The sequence below is a fragment of the Cydia amplana genome, chromosome 6, assembly GCF_948474715.1.
Source record: "Cydia amplana chromosome 6, ilCydAmpl1.1, whole genome shotgun sequence".
Classification (NCBI taxonomy): domain Eukaryota; kingdom Metazoa; phylum Arthropoda; class Insecta; order Lepidoptera; family Tortricidae; genus Cydia; species Cydia amplana.
In genome coordinates this window covers 19952101-19971679 of record NC_086074.1, presented here as the reverse complement: position 1 = coordinate 19971679, position 19579 = coordinate 19952101, and the positions used below count along the sequence as shown (strand labels likewise).

Below are 19579 nucleotides of genomic sequence, written 5' to 3'. Positions count from 1 at the left end.
AGTACTGATAGTTCCGCTACTCAATGCTAGATGTAGACACTGAAATTAATAGTCTAACTGATGTATGGAGTGAGCACTCTTGTCTTATTATATTTCTCTATGATATGGCTTAATAATCTCTAAGATAAAATAAATAAACATTGAACGTTATTTGATATGCACAATTTCCACTTAAGTATTATCATTAGGCTTAGTATGTTAGTTGAAGTAAATCTAATTAAGTACATTCAAATTCATCAACTATGTCTTCGCATTGCGACTTTTATGGTTAAATGTGTGGTTCCATAAAAAATACAGCTTAGGGTGTGAGTTTACACAATTTTTATTGTTATCAATACACATTTGACTCGTGGCAATCACCCTATATGATCCATTTTGATATGGAACGACACAAATATGAGTCATATAATACCAAAGCCATCAACATCCACTTCAACTAAAACTTGTTTTGTAGAGCCACCTCACACTAGCGCCTTTCGAGCGTCGGCGTCTAGTAAGCGTTATGGAAAATGGCGTTGCTGCGCAGTTGCGCCAACGTTGCGTCGAGCAGCAGTCATAGAGTTGACTAGACGCCGACGCTCGAGACGCTAGTGTGGGGTGGCCCTTAAGACTTCTTTTGAGTAAACCATTAAGAATGTTATTATTTGTTTACAATACAAATGTAATCACGGTTCATATACCGGTCGATATAAGTCTAGTGTTATTATTTATTCAGTAGAAGTGTATGTTTATGACTTTGTTTCTATATGACTCATATGTTACTCTAAAGGCTAGCGTCCACTAGACTCGCCGAGTCGAGTCGAAACGCGTAGCCGCAGAAATTCGCCTGAGATTCGAATCGGCGCGCCGCGGCCATTCGTCAATGGACGCAGTTGCATAGAAAATATAGGAGGCGAATTATTGCGATTCGATTCGCCTCGGCGAGTCTAGTGGACGCCAGCCTTATCCGCGTTTACATACTAGCGGAAACAGAAGCGCAAGTACACCCCGCTCTTTTGTTTCAGAACAATTGTCATTAGGGTTGCCGTTTGCCATATGAAAAACTGATCTTGACAAAAATCGGGGTATCGCTCTAAAAATTTCCTAGACGTTCGTTTCTCCAATATTTTTTTATTTCCTCTACCCAACTCCAAACTCATATCTACCTTCGAACAATCCTATTCTTCACGAGTATGTAAGTGCGGATTAATAAAAACAAACAGCAGTCAAACATCAGTCTTACTGTAATGTTTTTGGGCCAAAAACGTTCCTGCATCTTTCCTATGGGCAATCAATACAATACCTAGTATACCTACATAAGGAAAGACGCATAACGCAAAATCATAATAATAAGATTGATGACCCTTTTAATTGATAGCAGTGCCTTTGTGTTGGACCTTAGAATAATAAGCGGGGTAAATAAGTCACAACAATATGAGGTACTTATAGTAAAATATGTGCGTTCGTTAGAGGTAGCCTTACGTTTACCTCAATAGGGCCATATGGAAACAGTTGTGTTCAAATAGTACTGTCATTTTCAAACCTCGACCTATGTTGCAGTTCATTGAGAAAGATGTGATATTTGATATATTATATAGATATTTCGCCATTTCTAGGGCCCACTCGCTACGACCAAATACCTACTTACCAATGCTACAACGTTTCGTTTATTAGACAATCCTACTTAAAGATATGTCGTTTATACACAACTGTATATGTAATGCGAAGACACGAAAAAACGGACGTTTCTTCCGCCAGTTTATTTGGACAAGATTGTAAACAAGTGAATTGTGAAATGTAACTGTAGGTACCATCGCCGACACTGTTAACTGACAGTTCGTAAACCTTATTACAAAAGGCATAGGGTCCACCCATGGACAGTATGTTGTTGTTTGTATTATAATTTAAATTTGCTTAGAAAAATCAGGTCTGACGATTCAAGTCAAAATTACCAATAGCTCCTAGAAATACTTTGTTTTACTACAAATTTGTTTGCTATAACAGTGATTCCCAGCGGACAGTGTTATGCAGAAAACAACCAAGCAAGGGCAATACGGGTAAGTGCGGCTGGCCTTCACATTCATTTCGTGCATAACACCATCCACAACCTAACCCAAGTCTTTTGGCATCTTCATTCCTAAAATACTATTCATAAGTTCTAGTACCGAAGTAATTTCAACACTAAGATATGTTGAAAATTGAATATACAAATATCAACTCTAACCTGATTTTAATAGAGTTGCATTTCATTCTAAATATTTGTCGATATATCTTTATTGAATAGCAGATATTTATTACAAGTACTAGTCTTTCGCATTTGTTCAGCGTATATACATAAACTACTTAACAATGTGCATACATATTACCTGTATTTATAGATAGAAATCGTTCAATAATGTTCCCGATTCAAGACAGAAATCGAAGATTCGATAACGTGGTTTATTTTCATAACAACGCACAATTTCCATTAGCAAGAGTTGCTCGGTCAACCGGAGCGGTCAATATTTCGTTGACCATAAGATTTTTCAAAAATCTGCTTTGACCTCTAGCACAGAATAAATAATAGTACTAAGTACAGAAGACTCACTCTCTAACAAAACGCGTCTGTTACGATCAGCACAGATATGGCCGCTAGATGGCGACAGCGCCACGCGCGGCTTATGGCTTTCCCTAAAATTGGGGCCGGAACGGATGTACTTTTAGCTACCTGTAGCAAAGCGACGAAATCGCGGAGTGAGACACGCCTGCCTCTAGCGTCTCATGGTCCTAATACTAGTACAAAGTACCTCCAATTAAATTTAAACCATTATTAAATGGAACAGAGTTGCTTTTGTCTTCTTTGCAATATTAGGACTTACGCCTGACGTGGAATGCCAGTCGTCATAGACACCAGTTTCAATAGTAAATAGTTCTTATTGCAACGCAATAAAATTCAATTCGACTCAATTATGCGCCGCCCGTTTTCCCTGCATATACCCCTCCCATCTCTTAGCCGTATTAATCAAAATTGGGTCATCATCTAACCCCGCTAGTAAGTACAACTGATTCACATGCGTAGCGTGGTAATCCCATCGTGCGATATTAGGACTTACGCCAAGCGTGAAATGCCGAAGGTCGTAAAAGCTGCCGCTGCCCGTGTCGAACAATGGAAGTAATGTCTTGAGTGACGTCATGCCGTCATCGAACATCTTCTTGGCTAGGGAGATGGAGTTGTCACCTTCGATCACGTGGAGGTCGTAGAGCCCGAGGAGCGTGTATATGAAGCCGTTTAGGACAAACAGCGGCGGCTTTGTCGGGTATTCCTCATACCTGGAATTGTGAAATGATTCACGAACATGTTTATTTTACTAAGCGTTGCTGGCCTAGCGGTAAGAGCGTGCGACTTTCAATCCGGAGGTCGCGGGTTGAAACCCCGTCTCGTATACGTACCAATGAGTTTTTCGGAACTTATGTACGAAATATGCAGATATTTGCCAGTTGCTTTTAGGTGACGGAAAACATCGTGAGGAAACCGAACTAATCCCAATAAGGCCTACTTTCTCCTCTGGGTTGGATGGTCAGATGGCAGTAGCTTTCGTAAAAACTAGTGCCTACGTCATTTTATCAAGCGGACGGATTAGTTGTCAAGCGGACCCTGGACTCCCATGAGCCGTGGCAAAATGTCAGGACAAAGCGAGGAAGATGTTTGTTTCTCTCTGTACTTGGATCATTCCACAAGAGTAAGGCCCCATTTAGACGGATTAAGAACTTGCATGCTTGCTTGATGATGATTGATGGCCGCTTTCAGACGAAAGGAGTGCCTGACGTCCGTTGGCTCGTTGGTTGGACGATATTCGGAAGATTGCGGGTCACTTCTGGATGAGATTGGCTCAGGACCGGGATAAGTGGCGTACTCGAAGAGAGGCCTATGCTCGGCAGTGGGCGATAAATGGCTGATATGATGATGATGATGCATTGATTTTCGTTACGGTTTTTGGTCAATCTATCGAATATTGGAATTATTGCATGCAAGTTCTCGTTTTCCTTTTATTAATGATGTAAATTGAAGTAATAATTTATCTAAAGAATAGTGTTACTTTGTATCCACACGCATTGACACTTAAAATTGCATCATTAATAAAAACATGCAATTAATTCGTGAGTCGCGTTACTTTTGCGCCTTCTACTATAACTCAATATTTCTCACTACTTTATGTAACTTAGTATTCCTGTGTCTGTGCCCTAAAATTACTTATGGACTTACCAAACATGCTTATCCATCCACATGGCCTTAACGCCGCCTGCGTGGCTCGGTACGTCTAGTAGATAAAGGGCCTTTTTAGCCGCTCGCAGGTACGCGGCGTCTCCGCTACGGTGGAACGCCCTGGCGAGGAGCGAGATGCCGTGCCCTTGGCTCATTGCTGAGTGCCTGTGGAAGTAAGAGGGTATATTATTGTCAAAAACAATATACAAAAAAAATTGGCCATAAGCCCCATTTATACGGTTCAAAACTTGCCTGCGATTTTCGTTACATTGCTGTGTTTGGTCGATCGACTGAATTCATTGTACTCTGCAATAGGGAATATTACGCGAAAGTCTGCAGACAATCTAAGGGTTTACCGCAAACGAGACAGTCGAAATTTTGTTATGTAACCTCTCTTGCATATTGGAGCGATAAAGAAGTAGATAGCCGAGTTTCGATTTCACGTGTCCCGGTAAACAAACCGCCTTGATGTATCAATGTCATATTTAATTGTTTGTGAGAACTTGTCAAAAAACAGTTTAAGATCCCATCAACGTGCACACTAGCGCCACTGCTAAATAATCGTGATTATTTCAATTTAACGAAAGATATTTTAAAAAAAGGGGGCCGCTACGTACTGTATCTTGTATTAAAGTACCTTTTGAATACATCAAGCTAGTTTTTATGTTGCTGGATTCGTCAATCTATTAACTCAAAACAAAAACGGCCGTTTTAATTTTGGATGCATAGATTGACGAATCCAGCAATATTGAAACTAGTTTGATGTATTCTAAAGGTACTTTAATACAAGATACAGTACGTAGCGCCCCCCTCTTTTAAATATATTTCGTTAAATTTCATTTAAATTTAAATAATCACGATTATTTAGCAGTGGCGCTAGTGTGCACGTGGATGGGCTCTTAAGGTAGGTACAGTGCTGTGTATAAGTTACTCAATGGTATACTTATGTCCCTAATGCTGCACTCTGGCGGCAAAACATTGCAGTAATACAGGGAGTATTAGTGTACCGAATATTGCAAATGTATGTATGTTTTAAGGGTTAAGTAGCCAAAATGGCAGCAACAAACTCTTATAACGGTTCGTCAAACGCAATGTCAAATTTAACTTAACTTCATACATACCTAACTTTTATGCAACAAAAAAATCTTGCTCCGTGCGTGAACATGGCGCTTGCAACAGTGCCGAAATACCAAGACCACAAACAGCAATCTTCAAATCAATTTGTCACAAGAGTCTAACATGTATTAAATTCACATTCCAACTCTAGTTTTTAACTAAAAAAACTGTTCGACCGTTTCGGCATACAAAAAACGGCCTTACCGCAAGCAGTTAAGGTTCAAATTAGAAGATGCGCACACGCAGCGCAGCGAGTGACATTTGCCGATCTATAATTATCTTGTTCAATTGCATGTGCAGACCACTTGCGCCGGCGTCGATCCGATTAGGTTGTTTTATTGTTTAGTAAGAGATCGGATCTTCTTCTATTGAGCAGAATAGCAGAAGGTTTTCTAGAGTATGTAATGTAAATGTATAATGTTTTGTAGTAATATTGGAAAATAAGGAATAACTCTTGCGGTAACGAAGTGTGTTTTATCTACACATTATATCATTACATAGTATAAAACAAAGTAGCTTTCCGCTATCTGTCTGTCCCTATGTATGCTTAGATCTTTGAAACTACGCAAACGGATTTAGATGCGGTTTTTTTTTAAATACAGTGATATAATTTGCTAACCCGTGCGAAGCCGGGGCGGGTCGCTAGTACCTAATAATATTTTCGCCTTCCATTTCTTATTTAGTTATTAAACTTTGTTGCAATGAGATATGGTCCATTAAATCACTTTAATGTAAAGCGGCTAGCTTTGTTCACGAGTAGCCTAGTCAGTTCATAGTTTATCAGTAAAATACAACAAATTATTCATTCAGATAGTATGACTGGCGCCTTCAAGTAAATCAATACTGTATAATGTTTTTAGTATCAAATAAAATCTTATACACCAGCGGCGGTAGCACGGTCGCATTTTTATCGCTGTCACGTTCTAACAAGTATGTAAGTGCGAAAGTGACAGGCATAGTGACAGGCGATAAAAGCATGAAAATTGACACATATACCTTTTAATAGGTAAGGAGGTAAGTCTTACTTCTAGTCACAATCATAGTTGGTGAATATGAGTTGATAATAAGCGGGCTAGCGTAAGCGAGGTAGTTTAGTAATATAAGGCAGACACTCCAGTTCCGGCCAATTAACTGGGGCACATTTGGGGCCTATTATTGAAGAAGTCGCTATATATATTCAATACAAAGGAAAACTTTAATTAAACACGATGTGTCATAATTTCAAAACACAGACATCAGTACAAATGAAATTAATTAATTCTCCTGCCAAATTTGCGTCTACAATATTTTACAATCTTTACGAGTCTCTAAATGTTTCTGTCAGTTACCAACATATGTGACATTACACGCCTAAAGGGTCCTTACGCTCCATGAGCATAAAGACCCTTCTCTGTAGAAAGCCACATATTCGTATAAATGTATCGCGATCTTTTCGTGATAGGCCCGTCGTCTATAAATGTGAGTTAATATGTGTTCAAAACGCGAAAGTTTTAAATATTGTATCGCAACTGTTAAATGCAAGTAGCACGACAATCTTAGACATGTTAATTGATGAATAGCTTCATCCATCATTCCGCTCGCGCCGTCAAATGTGATTTAAATAGAATGACGGGTAACAATCACTTCGCTCTGTCACTACTGCCGTGCCGCTCGGAACTTAAACTGTACAATTGACACGAACATTAATACTACTTAACTCTTATCAATAAGGTCTGACGCTGATTTAAAGGGTTAATATAGGCTAACATCAAGAACATCCTCTGACTGAGATTTATATTCAGACTGACATGTTGAATAAAAACAACTTTATAACACCTCAAATATAAGTATTACGTAACATTTGTAAACTGATATGCACAATCTGACAATAAATGAATATTCCTACATGTTTTCTTGAAAGTTCCAGTCATTACTTGGAGACAATTTCAGATTTCTTATTTTTTCCATTCTTTGTATGTAAATCCTAGGTTCCATGTCAAGTTTCAGCTTTCTAGGACATCGGGAAGTACCCTAGAGGTTTGTACGAGTATCCGTGAGTGAGGGGCCAAATCGTCGAGTTTTAAGTATTGATAAAATCTAAAGTATTAAAGCTAGATTGACGATGAATTTCATAATGTTCCGTAACTACATTTTATCCAATGAATTTGAGGTTTCTGGTGTTATACTTATGGGACGAAGCTATGAGGGTTTGAAAATGAGACGAAACGGTTGGTATTGCCTCGCGTTTTTTTGGTCATCTTGGTGTGCCAATAAAGAGTATTCTATCTATCTATCTTAACGTAAAGAACTCTCACCAGCCAGGCCGCAGGTCAGTGACCCCTGCAGCCACGCGGCGGCGCACGGGTATGGGCCAGCCTCCGCTCCGGGCCCGTTGTCGCCGCACCAGCCATGAGGCGGTCGCGTAGAACTGCTCCATGTGTGCGCTGTATGGTCAGGTGGTCTCGCTCTACAAGTGTTGTCTCACTCACCAGCCAGGCCGCAGGTCAGTGACCCCTGCAGCCACCCGGCGGCGCACGGGTATGGGCCAGCCTCCGCTCCGGGCCCGTTGTCGCCGCACCAGCCATGAGGCGGCCGCATAGAACTGCTCCATGTGTGCTGTTTGGTCAGGTCGTCTCGCTCTACAAGTGTTGTCTCACTCACCAGCCAGGCCGCAGGTCAGTGACCCCTGCAGCCACGCGGCGGCGCACGGGTATGGGCCAGCCTCCGCTCCGGGCCCGTTGTCGCCGCACCAGCCATGAGGCGGCCGCATAGAACTGCTCCATGTGTGCTGTATGGTCAGGTCGTCTCGCTCTACAAGTGTTGTCTCACTCACCAGCCAGGCCGCAGGTCAGTGACCCCTGCAGCCACGCGGCGGCGCACGGGTATGGGCCAGCCTCCGCTCCGGGCCCGTTGTCGCCGCACCAGCCATGAGGCGCCGCGTAGAACTGCTCCATATGTGTGCTGTATGGTCAGGTCGTCTCGCTCTACAAGTGTTGTCTCACTCACCAGCCAGGCCGCAGGTCAGTGACCCCTGCAGCCACGCGGCGGCGCACGGGTATGGGCCAGCCTCCGCTCCGGGCCCGTTGTCGCCGCACCAGCCATGAGGCGGTCGCGTAGAACTGCTCCATGTGTGCACTGTATGGTCAGGTGGTCTCGCTCTACAAGTGTTGTCTCACTCACCAGCCAGGCCGCAGGTCAGTGACCCCTGCAGCCACCCGGCGGCGCACGGGTATGGGCCAGCCTCCGCTCCGGGCCCGTTGTCGCCGCACCAGCCATGAGGCGGCCGCATAGAACTGCTCCATGTGTGCTGTATGGTCAGGTCGTCTCGCTCTACAAGTGTTGTCTCACTCACCAGCCAGGCCGCAGGTCAGTGACCCCTGCAGCCACGCGGCGGCGCACGGGTATGGGCCAGCCTCCGCTCCGGGCCCGTTGTCGCCGCACCAGCCATGAGGCGCCGCGTAGAACTGCTCCATATGTGTGCTGTATGGTCAGGTCGTCTCGCTCTACAAGTGTTGTCTCACTCACCAGCCAGGCCGCAGGTCAGTGACCCCTGCAGCCACGCGGCGGCGCACGGGTATGGGCCAGCCTCCGCTCCGGGCCCGTTGTCGCCGCACCAGCCATGAGGCGCCGCGTAGAACTGCTCCATATGTGTGCTGTATGGTCAGGTCGTCTCGCTCTACAAGTGTTGTCTCACTCACCAGCCAGGCCGCAGGTCAGTGACCCCTGCAGCCACGCGGCGGCGCACGGGTATGGGCCAGCCTCCGCTCCGGGCCCGTTGTCGCCGCACCAGCCATGAGGCGGCCGCGTAGAACTGCTCCATGTGTGCGCTGGTGCTTATGGTCAGGTTGTCGAGGGAACCGTTGCCGCTTAGGATTATGCTGGAGATCTGTGGCAAAATACAATGTGGTCAACAACAATTTTAGTATAACTCTAGCATTAACGGGATTTGAAACCTGCGTTTTGCTCACGTCAAAATCAATGAACGAGTTTGGAGGCTCAGATGCGGCTATCAAACTGTTTCTTTGATACAAGACACTCAAAAGTCGGCAACGCACATGTAACACCTCTGGAGTTGAAGGGGTCCATAGGCTACGGTGACTGCTTACCATTAGGCGGGCCGTATGCTTGTTTGCCACCGATCAATCAATCAATCAATTCTTTATTCCGATGTGGTATAAATATAAAGTGTTATTAACCACCTTTATTTTAATAAAGGAGAAGTAAATCTACCTTGAACTTGGTCCGTGGCGACTTCCGTTTGGGCCTGTCCAACAAGGCCCAGCCTTTTTGCATGTCGACGATTAAATCGCGCGTCAGCCGCCGCCATATTGCCTCTGCACCGATGCCGTAGTATATGTGCTCCTCCTGTATAACATGTATAAAAATATTGAGCAATTGTAAGTATATATTTTGCCAAATAGTAGTTTCCGAGAAAATAGGCTGTGACAGACAGACAGATAGACAGACGCCGGAGTGATCCTATAAGGGTTCCGTTTTTTCCCTTTGAGGTACGGAACCCTAAAAACAGAAGTACCAAGCCGGGTAAACCAAGTCTTCGTTATGGCGTTTATAGATGTACCTATTTGTTAAAAAGCATAAGTTAATTTTCACTCACCTGAGCATAAATCATCTGTGTATTCGTAACGTAATGCAAATAAGCAGTCTCTTTCCTCTCCTTGTGCTGCAGCACCACCGTCACCGACGAGTTCGGCCTCAACAGCACGTCCAAACTCAACACGAAGTCCTGGCTAATGTTCACCTTCACCCACACTTGGCTCGACGCCAACTCCGTCGTCGAAAACTTTAAAACCTTCGAACGCACTTTATCATCAACTTCCCTTGACAAAGACGCGTCTTTACTCACAATCCAGTTCTCTAAATACTTCTCGCTGTCATCTAACACCCTTATTCTTGGTTCAGGCTCTGTTATATTCTTGCTGTAGTGTGACAAGCCAAATTGAGCTATCTGCGTTGGGTAATAGAAGCCTCTGGGCTCCCATTGCGTCGAGACGGGAACGCCTTCCGTCCCGCTCACGCACTTGACGCGGTCGCGAACCTCGACGTTGTAGTTCTCGAAGGTAACGAAGGTGCCGCGCGGATCGTACTTTTTCTTCGGGTGGTAGATTTTGCTGTAGCTGTGAGACCATTCGAATTTGTCGACGCCATCCACTGATGTTACCTTTCCGTATATCTAAGGAAAAATAAAACCACATAAAATGTTTTTAGTGGTTTTTTTGGTTCTTCAATTATAGGTATTAAAATAAATAATTTATTCTGATAAACGTACAAATCCTGGTCACGGCACCAATCGAAAACACACATAACCGAAAAACGGTATAGGTACCAAGTTAGCCATCAAAGCAAACATTTAAATTACGTGGAAACAAATAATTTCATATTTAGGAAGGACGAAAGCAACACGGTCTGACCTTGAATTATTAATTAAGTTGAACAGCATGTACACATCGTCCGGTCTCTGCGACAAGGGATCGAATATTCGCCGTTGATCGAACATTCGTCCTCGTCGATCGGCCAATGCATTCGGCAGGCCATCACATGCTAATTTCAACTTTAAATCAACGCAATAAGGTCTCACCTCGAAGTATTTCCTTATGAAGTTGAACGGCACGTACACATCGTCCTGGTCCCTTCGACAAGCGATCGAATATTCGCCGTTGATCGAACATTCGATCACATCGCGCGCGGCTCGCTCGGTCAATGCGTTTGATAGCATCGAACCGACTGTGAACAATGCAACATGGTCAGAAAATTGACGATTCGTTGTTTTAATTTAGAAGAATTCCCATAGAGTATCACTTGTAAACACATACTCGCATAAAGTATTTAAAAAAATAACCGTAAGTAAGCAATATAACCAAACTGTCAATCGTTTATTTAAAAAAGAAAAATATAAATAAAATTAATCTGGATGACAGATGCAAGCGAAAAGTCAAGACTCAAGTGGTCATTTCCATACATATTTGTTTCGATTGGTTTTTTCTATAAGCGATCGTCATTTGGCCTGTCATGATACCTAGCTTACTTGCTACTCTTAAATAAAGGCAATATCCTGTATGCATGCATTGCTCGTAGAATCCTATAGCTGTTAAGGCGTAAAGGTTCCAAATGGTAGACCAAACGGTCGAGATTTGAAGATTATAGGAACCCTTGGGAAAACGGCGCCCGTCGACTATGTCCAGCAGTGGCCGTATTTCGGGTGATATGATTACGAGTATAACATCAGTATCGTACCTGGCGGCCGGCTGAGCTCTCCGCAGCGCGCCCAGAACAGCATGAGCGCGAGCACGGCGCAGCACAGCGCGCCCAACGCCACGCGCAGGTTCAACCGCACCACCATCATACCCGCGCGCTGTCACAAGGAAAACATTAGTTTAGTATTTAGTAGCCGAAAATAGCTTCAGTCAGAGGCGGCGTTAGTAACTGGTATTGAGTGGGCTCTCTTGCGTAAGCCACAGATTGTACAAAGGACAGCAGCATTTCTAAAGATTCGTCAAGCGGGCTCTCTTGCGTAAGCCACAGATTGTACAAAGGACAGCAGCATTTCTAAAGATTCGTCAAGCGGAGACCGATATCGTAGAGGTAGGCAACCGCCTGTGACCGCGCATCTCAAATGTTCAGTTTAGAATTAAGATACATTGAAGCTGTTACAAATAAGAAGTAGGGTAGGTATCACATGGAGTGTTCACGGGGGTATAAGAATGATTAGGTTGTTTTTACTTAGCCAAGTTTAGGGAGTTTTAATTAAAAAAGTTATCTGCTATAATACGATTTCGCGTCGATAAATGGGATAACAATTAATTGTCTATCACCTATGGCGGTTGAGAGCGCAATACTAAAAGCTACATACTGGTTTAATACACAATGCAGTATCCATTGTACCTGTACAGTCAGCATAAAAATAGGCAAATAGCGGATTAAACTACGTGTCAATAGTATTAAACATATATGTTTATATATACAAATACAAATAATTTATTGAGAAAAGTATAGTACAGTGGTTGCTATTAAAGACTAAGAATTTATAAAAACAAGTGATTTACAAATGCCTGAACTAGGATTCCCTGTGTTTCAGGCAGCAAAGGACACAATATTAATTATTTATTACTTATTCACTTAATTATAAACTATAGGTAGATTACACAATATTAGTCTTATTACCTAAACAAAAAGTGGGTTCTTAAGTCTTAAATATCAGAGTAGGTAATCATTTTACGACTATTAGTAAGTTCTCTGTATCATCGTACGTCATTTTTTTTTTAAGGGCATTGCAATTAAGACGTGTCTTATTGGTGTTAAGTAAAATTGCTTGCTGGACATTTTTGGTCAAGTACAGCATACTATTTTCTGCATCAGCAGAATTATAAACGGGGCCAAAGTAGAATAACTAGAATATGTAGAATAACTAGACTGTAAGAGATACTTTTAAACGTGAAATAGAGATTTATCTCTAGTCGAAGAAACATTCCAGGGTGGGTGGCAGATACTAGTACATTTAGCGCGTTTTTTTAACTGCACAGTATCATTGACGGCCTGTATCAGGAATGTTGCGGATGCCGATTTTTTGACAAAGTGCGAGTCGGACTCGCGTTCCAAGGGTTCCGTACATTAAGTCCCACTCACGCTTGACTGCTAATTTCTTATAGGTTTTTTTGGCTAGTGACTAAATAACCTAGGAGTCTAGCACTTACGCCGATGCTAAGACGTTCCTGTACAGACCTGTTCCACAAAAATCCGTATCCGATCCGTACTAAATCCGCATCGATTTTATGCGGATGCGGATGTTGAAAATAATGCGGAAGTTCCGCGGTTGCGGATGCGGATATTCGCAACATCCCTGGCCTGTATCATGGGCGGGAAAGCAATATAATTATGCGCGCGCGGTAGAGATAGGAACAAGCGAGTCAATGTACGAAATTCATAGTGCTTGTAGTCCTTAACTTTACTATTGATGCTGACTGTACAGTCACCTGCAATATGTTACACAACGAAGGCAGCAAAAATATCTGACGCGATCTTATTTGTAGAGCCATTAGAGCATGTCACAAATTTTTCCGGCCTTCGAAGAGTAACATATTATTGCAGGTGACCACTTGCTGAGTGAAAATTAGTTTGAATAGGTCACATGTCAGTCGAAGCATTGAGATGATGAATAGACTATTTGTGCTAGAGTTAGACATACTCAATAGTATGACTCACTAGTTTCTGTGAAGTTATTGATTATTTTCAATTGGATATCTAAAGTGACCCAGTTTGAGGATGCATATGACAGATGACTTCATCATATTAACCATAGTTCCTGCTGTAATTGTTTGTAAACATACTTAAGTGATATTAATTGAGACATTGCACAGTTGCACAATAACCCAAAGAATTAGACCAATTAACATTATAAACTAGAACAAAACAAATCTGCTAATCATTGTGCTCATGCACGAACACAAACTGTCAGTGAACCTTATATCTTTATAGTAAGGTCTAAAATTGACAGTTAACAGTGTGAATGGTACTTGCAGTCAGAAATCAGGGTAATGCAGCTAATGGTTTAAAATTAGAATCAAATTAACTGTCTGGAGTACTCTGGAGTAAAGATAATTTAGATAGACATTTAATAGATAATGTGATTAGCAGTAGAGTACAAAATATGTGATTTATGCTCAGGAGTCTGCTGTGCAATGAAATAGGAAAAAACCGACCAAGTGCGAGTCGGACTCGCGCACGAAGGGTTCCGTACCATTACGCAAAAATGGCATAAAAATCATGTACTTAAATATTTATTTTATTTTGTTTTTAGTATTTTGTTGTTAGCGGCAACAGAAAAACATCATCTGTGAAAATGTCAACTGTCTAGCTATCATGGTTCATGAGTTACAGCCTGGTGACAAACCGACAGACAGACAGATGGACAGCGGAGTCTTAGTAATATGGTGCCGTTTTCACCGTTTGGGTACGGAACCCTAATAAAAGGTCACAACCCTCAGCGCTGAGGGGAACTAAGCAAGGAGAAGGAGGAGGTGCAATGAAATGAAGGCATTAGAACATAGTACGCTTTGTGAAGCATGCAGCTTTCTGCTAACATTGTAGTTCAGTCAGTAACTGTCAATTTGCGAACCGCAATTCAAAGATGGGTCCACCAGTTATGAGTGGTGGTTTTACTAAAACTATAAATATAATTTATGAATATGATTATCTAATAATAATTTACTTACTTCCTCTAATTCCTAACTGATTGTATTTTTCTGTTAGACAGTGTCAACAGTCCAATGCAAGGAATGCACATTAATTAAGTGCATGAACAAATTAACTGCACAATTGCATACAAATGTATCGAAACAATAAAACATATTCTCTAATATTTGTAGCATAACAGTAAATACAGTGAAAGTCAAAACAAACTTTAACGTTTTGTCAAGTTTAAATTATACAACACAAACATGATTAAATCAATATCTCTCAATTGAGTCTCAATTCTTCAACTCTCAGATTACACAGATTACCTTAAATAGATGTCACAGTGATCTTAGTAATTTGGTTTCTAATTATAGACGTAGAACGATCGCCACGATCGGGCCCTTTAAATACATGCGTCGGAATCTTTGCGTAGGCGGTGGATACAAACACGACGCTCATGACATGACACTAAATCAACTAACTATTAACAGACACCATACCTACACGCACTATGTTTACAATCACACGTTGACAAAGTAAAAAACCTAATAGCTACTACATTTTCATGTAATTATACTCACTCTGAACAAGCCAGAGACATTCCATCCGTGCCGATAATGTTTGTTCAGCGATAAACTGCCACTTCTCATACAACTAACATAAGATCACATCTTATTTAGCTTTGGGAACGATGTTTTAATTGAATTATTGATTTAGTTTAAGTCTTTATTTATTCCGAGAGCGGCTTAGTTACTCGCAACTCTCGCAAGACACGGCTCCGTCCGTTCCGCAGGTTTTTATGATATTTTTGATGTCGTTCGTTTTGCAGCTGAGGGCGTTTGACAGTAGACGTCAAAAGCGTTTCGTTTCGTTGCAAGATTATGTTGTTGGAACCGTTCGATTACAATTTACAACCTTATTGCATAGTTAAACAATAAAAAAATCGGTGACGCTCAGTGTCAAAATAAAAGGTAAATATTATAAAATCATTATTTTAGTACTAAAGTTCATAACATAAAATAATAATTGCCTTAAATGAAAGTATAGTCATGGAATAATGATAATTATCAAGGAATAATCACATGCAACAAACGTGTTCAGCTAAATGCGACCGTGCTACTAGGGCAGAAGTAAGCTATATATAGCTGGTCAAGCAGATCTTGTCAGTAGAAAAAGGCGGCAAATTTGAAAAATGTTGGCGCGAAGGGATGTCGTTCCATAGAACATTTGAACTTGACCAGCTATATATAATTATATCATTAATATTAAAAATAATTTTTATAATAGGTGTAAATTAGTAATCGGATTACTTTCCTCTATTTATCAAATATCAACCACGCATGAACCACGCAGCCTTTACCAAGGTTTTAATTAGTACGGCTTCTCATAAACAGATTTGCCGCGAATGAGATTACAGGCGCAACTTAAGCCGGTCGTGCGTATCCAGCAATTTCTTTACCCACTTAATAAATCCAATATACCGAAGCAAGTTGACGATTTTTTACCCGACAACGACATTAAAGCTAATATTTCTATGAAGGTTATGATTGGAAGGTAAATTATGATTAATAGATAGTAGGAACTGTAACAACTACTGTGAGGACTAGGTATTGTCAAAACGCCTTCAAAAGCTCCTAGTAGAATCAGCAGCAAAAGTTTCTAAACGGGCGAGATATTCAAAATGATAGCCAGCTGTATCGTGTGCAGATGATTTTGGCCACCTTAGCTATGTAGTTGTATTGCTGACTGTACAATCACGGGAGCCAACACAGAATACCTCTAAGTTAGTTACTGAATAAAACACATTGCACTTTGAGTTTGAGTTTGGACTGCCGCCAAATAAGTACCATCGTCCACACTGTTACCTGACAATTATAAACCTTATCGTAAAGACATAAGGTCCTCCGATAGTTAGTTAAGAGTGTTTCTGTTACTTCTACTTGCACTGTAATCTCTGTAGGTATATCTTTTTATGTTGTCTACATAGCTAATTCCCATAAACCTTTAGAGAGTATCGCAATTTCTGGAGCTGCAAGCGTTCTTTGATCGTGATATTACCATATTAGTTTCCGTCTTCTTCTTCTTTCTTGTAACAGTCAAGTGTAAAAATATGGGTGCATATAACTTACTCAAAAATATGTCCCATAGTTCCTCGCTGACATATAAGAGCTATGGGACATATTTTTGAGTATGATGTGTGTACCTAACCATATTTTTACACTTGACTGCATGCCTACAGTCAAGCCTATACCTTAATTGCTGAAGATTTCGTAATCCTATATCGTATGTAGGTAATTAATTTGTGATTTGTCTTCGTGTTGTGCGGCCAATTTCGCAATATTATACGTTATGGACTTACGCCTGCACACTTTATTATTATTTAAGTTTATAGTTAGTTTTGTATGCTTAATCTAAAATTCTACCTGTGTCGCGTTTCATAAAATTACAAATTTGAAGAGATTTTCAAATCTGTAGCACGCAACAGTAAATTATCGGCAGCGTAAACCCTAAGGGCCAGTTGCAACCACAATCAACGGGCTTAACAGCAGGAATCAGCAGTGAACTATGAAATTTCCCACACAATAAAATGTAGGGAACTTTTTAACAGTGACAGACGGTTTCGTGCACCCAAGGAGAATTGGTGCAACCGACCCTTAGCTGAGCGTCGGCGCTAATGAGTCGAGTTTGGGCCCACTCGAGCCGAGTGTCCGCTTAGCGGCGTGCTGCGATGCTGTTGCCGTTGCATGCGTGGGCGCACGTAAAGGATAAGCTTTACTGTAAAGCCGGATTTACATTACGAAATTCTTTGTGTGAAATTAATTTCGTGGTGACATTCGTTTTACCGACAGTTTCACGTGTAATTTAATATTTTCGTAATGTAATTCATTTCATGAAAGCAAATCAATCAATTTCGTATCCTGCACGATTTTTTGGTTAAATTAGTGTCATGCAACTAATTTCGTAGTGTAAATGCGACGTGACAGCTTAGTGTCACGAAAGTGCCTGCGCTGTGCGGACTTGTAGCTTCGATGCTGATGGGGCCATGGTCACTGCGATACTGTAAATTTCACGACACTAATTATTCCACGAAATTACTTTCGAATATATCGAAACTACTTTCGTGAAACTGATTTCAATATGCATGACACTAATTTCGTAATGTAAATCCCGCTTTATCGAAACTTTGTTCACGGAGCACTTATGGGATCACTCGGGTCTTACAAATCGGTTAAATTCGTTTACATACATGTGTATTGGCGCGAGCGAAACGCACTGACGAATGATGACAAAAAGGACATCATTTATAGATATAATTTTTGTCATATTGTTAGTTTGTTGGCCCCTATTTCACCACGGTGACAGGTGCGACAATTGTAAAACATCACTGTTGCTGACGTCACAGGCATCCATGGGCTACGGTTACCGCTTACTATCGGGCGGGCCGTAGGTATTCTTGTTTGCCACCATCATTGTATTATTTAAAAAAAATATTACATCAGAAAAAAACAGATATTTGTCTTGCGATGTTTATGACAATTGTCACAAGATTTCAGAGAATTTCGTGTAATTCTTGACAGGAAATGAGTTCTGTGTCGGAATTTCGGGACAAAAGCCGTGTTTCTTGTGACAATTGTCATTTGTCATATTAGCTTCGCAAAATAACTTATTAAAAATAAAATGTTGGTGGCAAACAAGCACACCGCCCGTCCAATGGTAAGCGGTTACTGTAGCCTATGGAGGCCTGTGACGTCAGTAACAGTGATGTCGACAATAGGCTACATGACTAATTTTCATTTACCTATGGTATAAATCGATTGGGTTTGTTTATAGGATCAAATATTTATACGGGACCCATTGCATTAAAGCAACACAAAAGTCAGAAATTATAGTCAAAGTCCAACAGTCGCCCTTCACTCGCGAAACGCCCCTCACAAAAGGATAAGTGAACGTGACGTCAAGGTCACTGAGATCCCACTTGTAGTATGGACAAAACAAGAAAATTGCGTTTTTATCCGTTAAATATTGCGTTTATGTATATAGTTGCTATACAATCTTTTTTTGGATAAAATGTAAGGAAGCGAATGGCACCCTACCGTTATCGTTTTTGGAAGTTAATAAAAAACTTAAATTTTGTAACTTTCAGGTCCTGTATTTTTGTAACATTTCCGTATTTTATTTTAATTCCCACATTTTTGTGATAAATTGCTCATTTGCTATCTATTTTACTAGATTTTGTTATACAATTCAACATGTGTCATCAACTCATCATCCCTATTGTCGCACCTGTCACCATGGTGAAATAGGGGCCAGGGTTCATAGTTGGGTAGATAGACCTCAGTGATCAGCTCGCTAGCGCTTTGCGAGCGTTTGGAAACACACCCCTCGTGCTGATTGCTACGACGCCTACGACGAACTGTAGCACTTGCTACGACGATTTCGTAGCACTTTTGTACGTAACTATACAGGATGCTTTTTAATCCCTTAGCCATATTTTGTGGGGTCAATACTGACTGTCAGTACTGATAAACTTACCTAATATGGGACCGTCTCCGAAACCGCGAAAAAAACGATGTTGCTGTTATACACATTTTAGCTGATCAGATGTCTGCTGCTGCTGATATTTTCAATAGGGCAGCCAAATTTATCTTTTGCGATTTTGGGGATAGTTCGTTAAGGAAAGGTTACCTACTTAGTATGACCGTACATTTACGTCTTAAAATTTGGCTGAGGTTTGAAAAATCATAATAAATAAACAAATAAATGCAAATATAAGCGGGAGGCATATATCTGCTGGAATAAGATGGATTTAAACCTATAGGATAGGTACTTTCTTGTCTACATACTTTTTAGGGTTCCGTACCCAAAGGGTAAAAACGGGACCCTTACCCCCTTACTAAGACTCCACTGTCCGCCTGGCTCTCTGTCACCAGGCTGTATCTCATGAACCGTGATAGCTAATAAACAGTTGAAATTTTCACAGATGATGTATTTCTGTTGCCGCTGTAACACCAAATACTAAAAAGTACGGAACCCTCGGTGGGCGAGTCTGACTCATACTTGTCCAGTTTTTCC

At 41.3% G+C, this 19579-nt stretch overlaps 1 protein-coding gene across 1 annotated transcript; it reads right to left on the bottom strand.

Annotated features, from left to right (window-relative positions):
• Window positions 1-2848: 2848 nt before the first annotated feature.
• On the bottom strand, window positions 2849-15221 carry LOC134649057 (D-glucuronyl C5-epimerase). Its single transcript, XM_063503772.1, has 8 exons — window positions 15088-15221; window positions 11570-11687; window positions 10914-11059; window positions 9933-10508; window positions 9548-9682; window positions 9016-9203; window positions 4223-4387; window positions 2849-3288 (listed from the first exon to the last, which is right to left on the bottom strand). The coding sequence occupies exons 1-8, from the start codon at window positions 15154-15156 to the stop codon at window positions 2922-2924; spliced, it is 1764 nt and encodes a 587-aa protein (XP_063359842.1). The 5' UTR covers window positions 15157-15221; the 3' UTR covers window positions 2849-2921.
• Between the last annotated feature and the right edge of the window lie 4358 nt (window positions 15222-19579).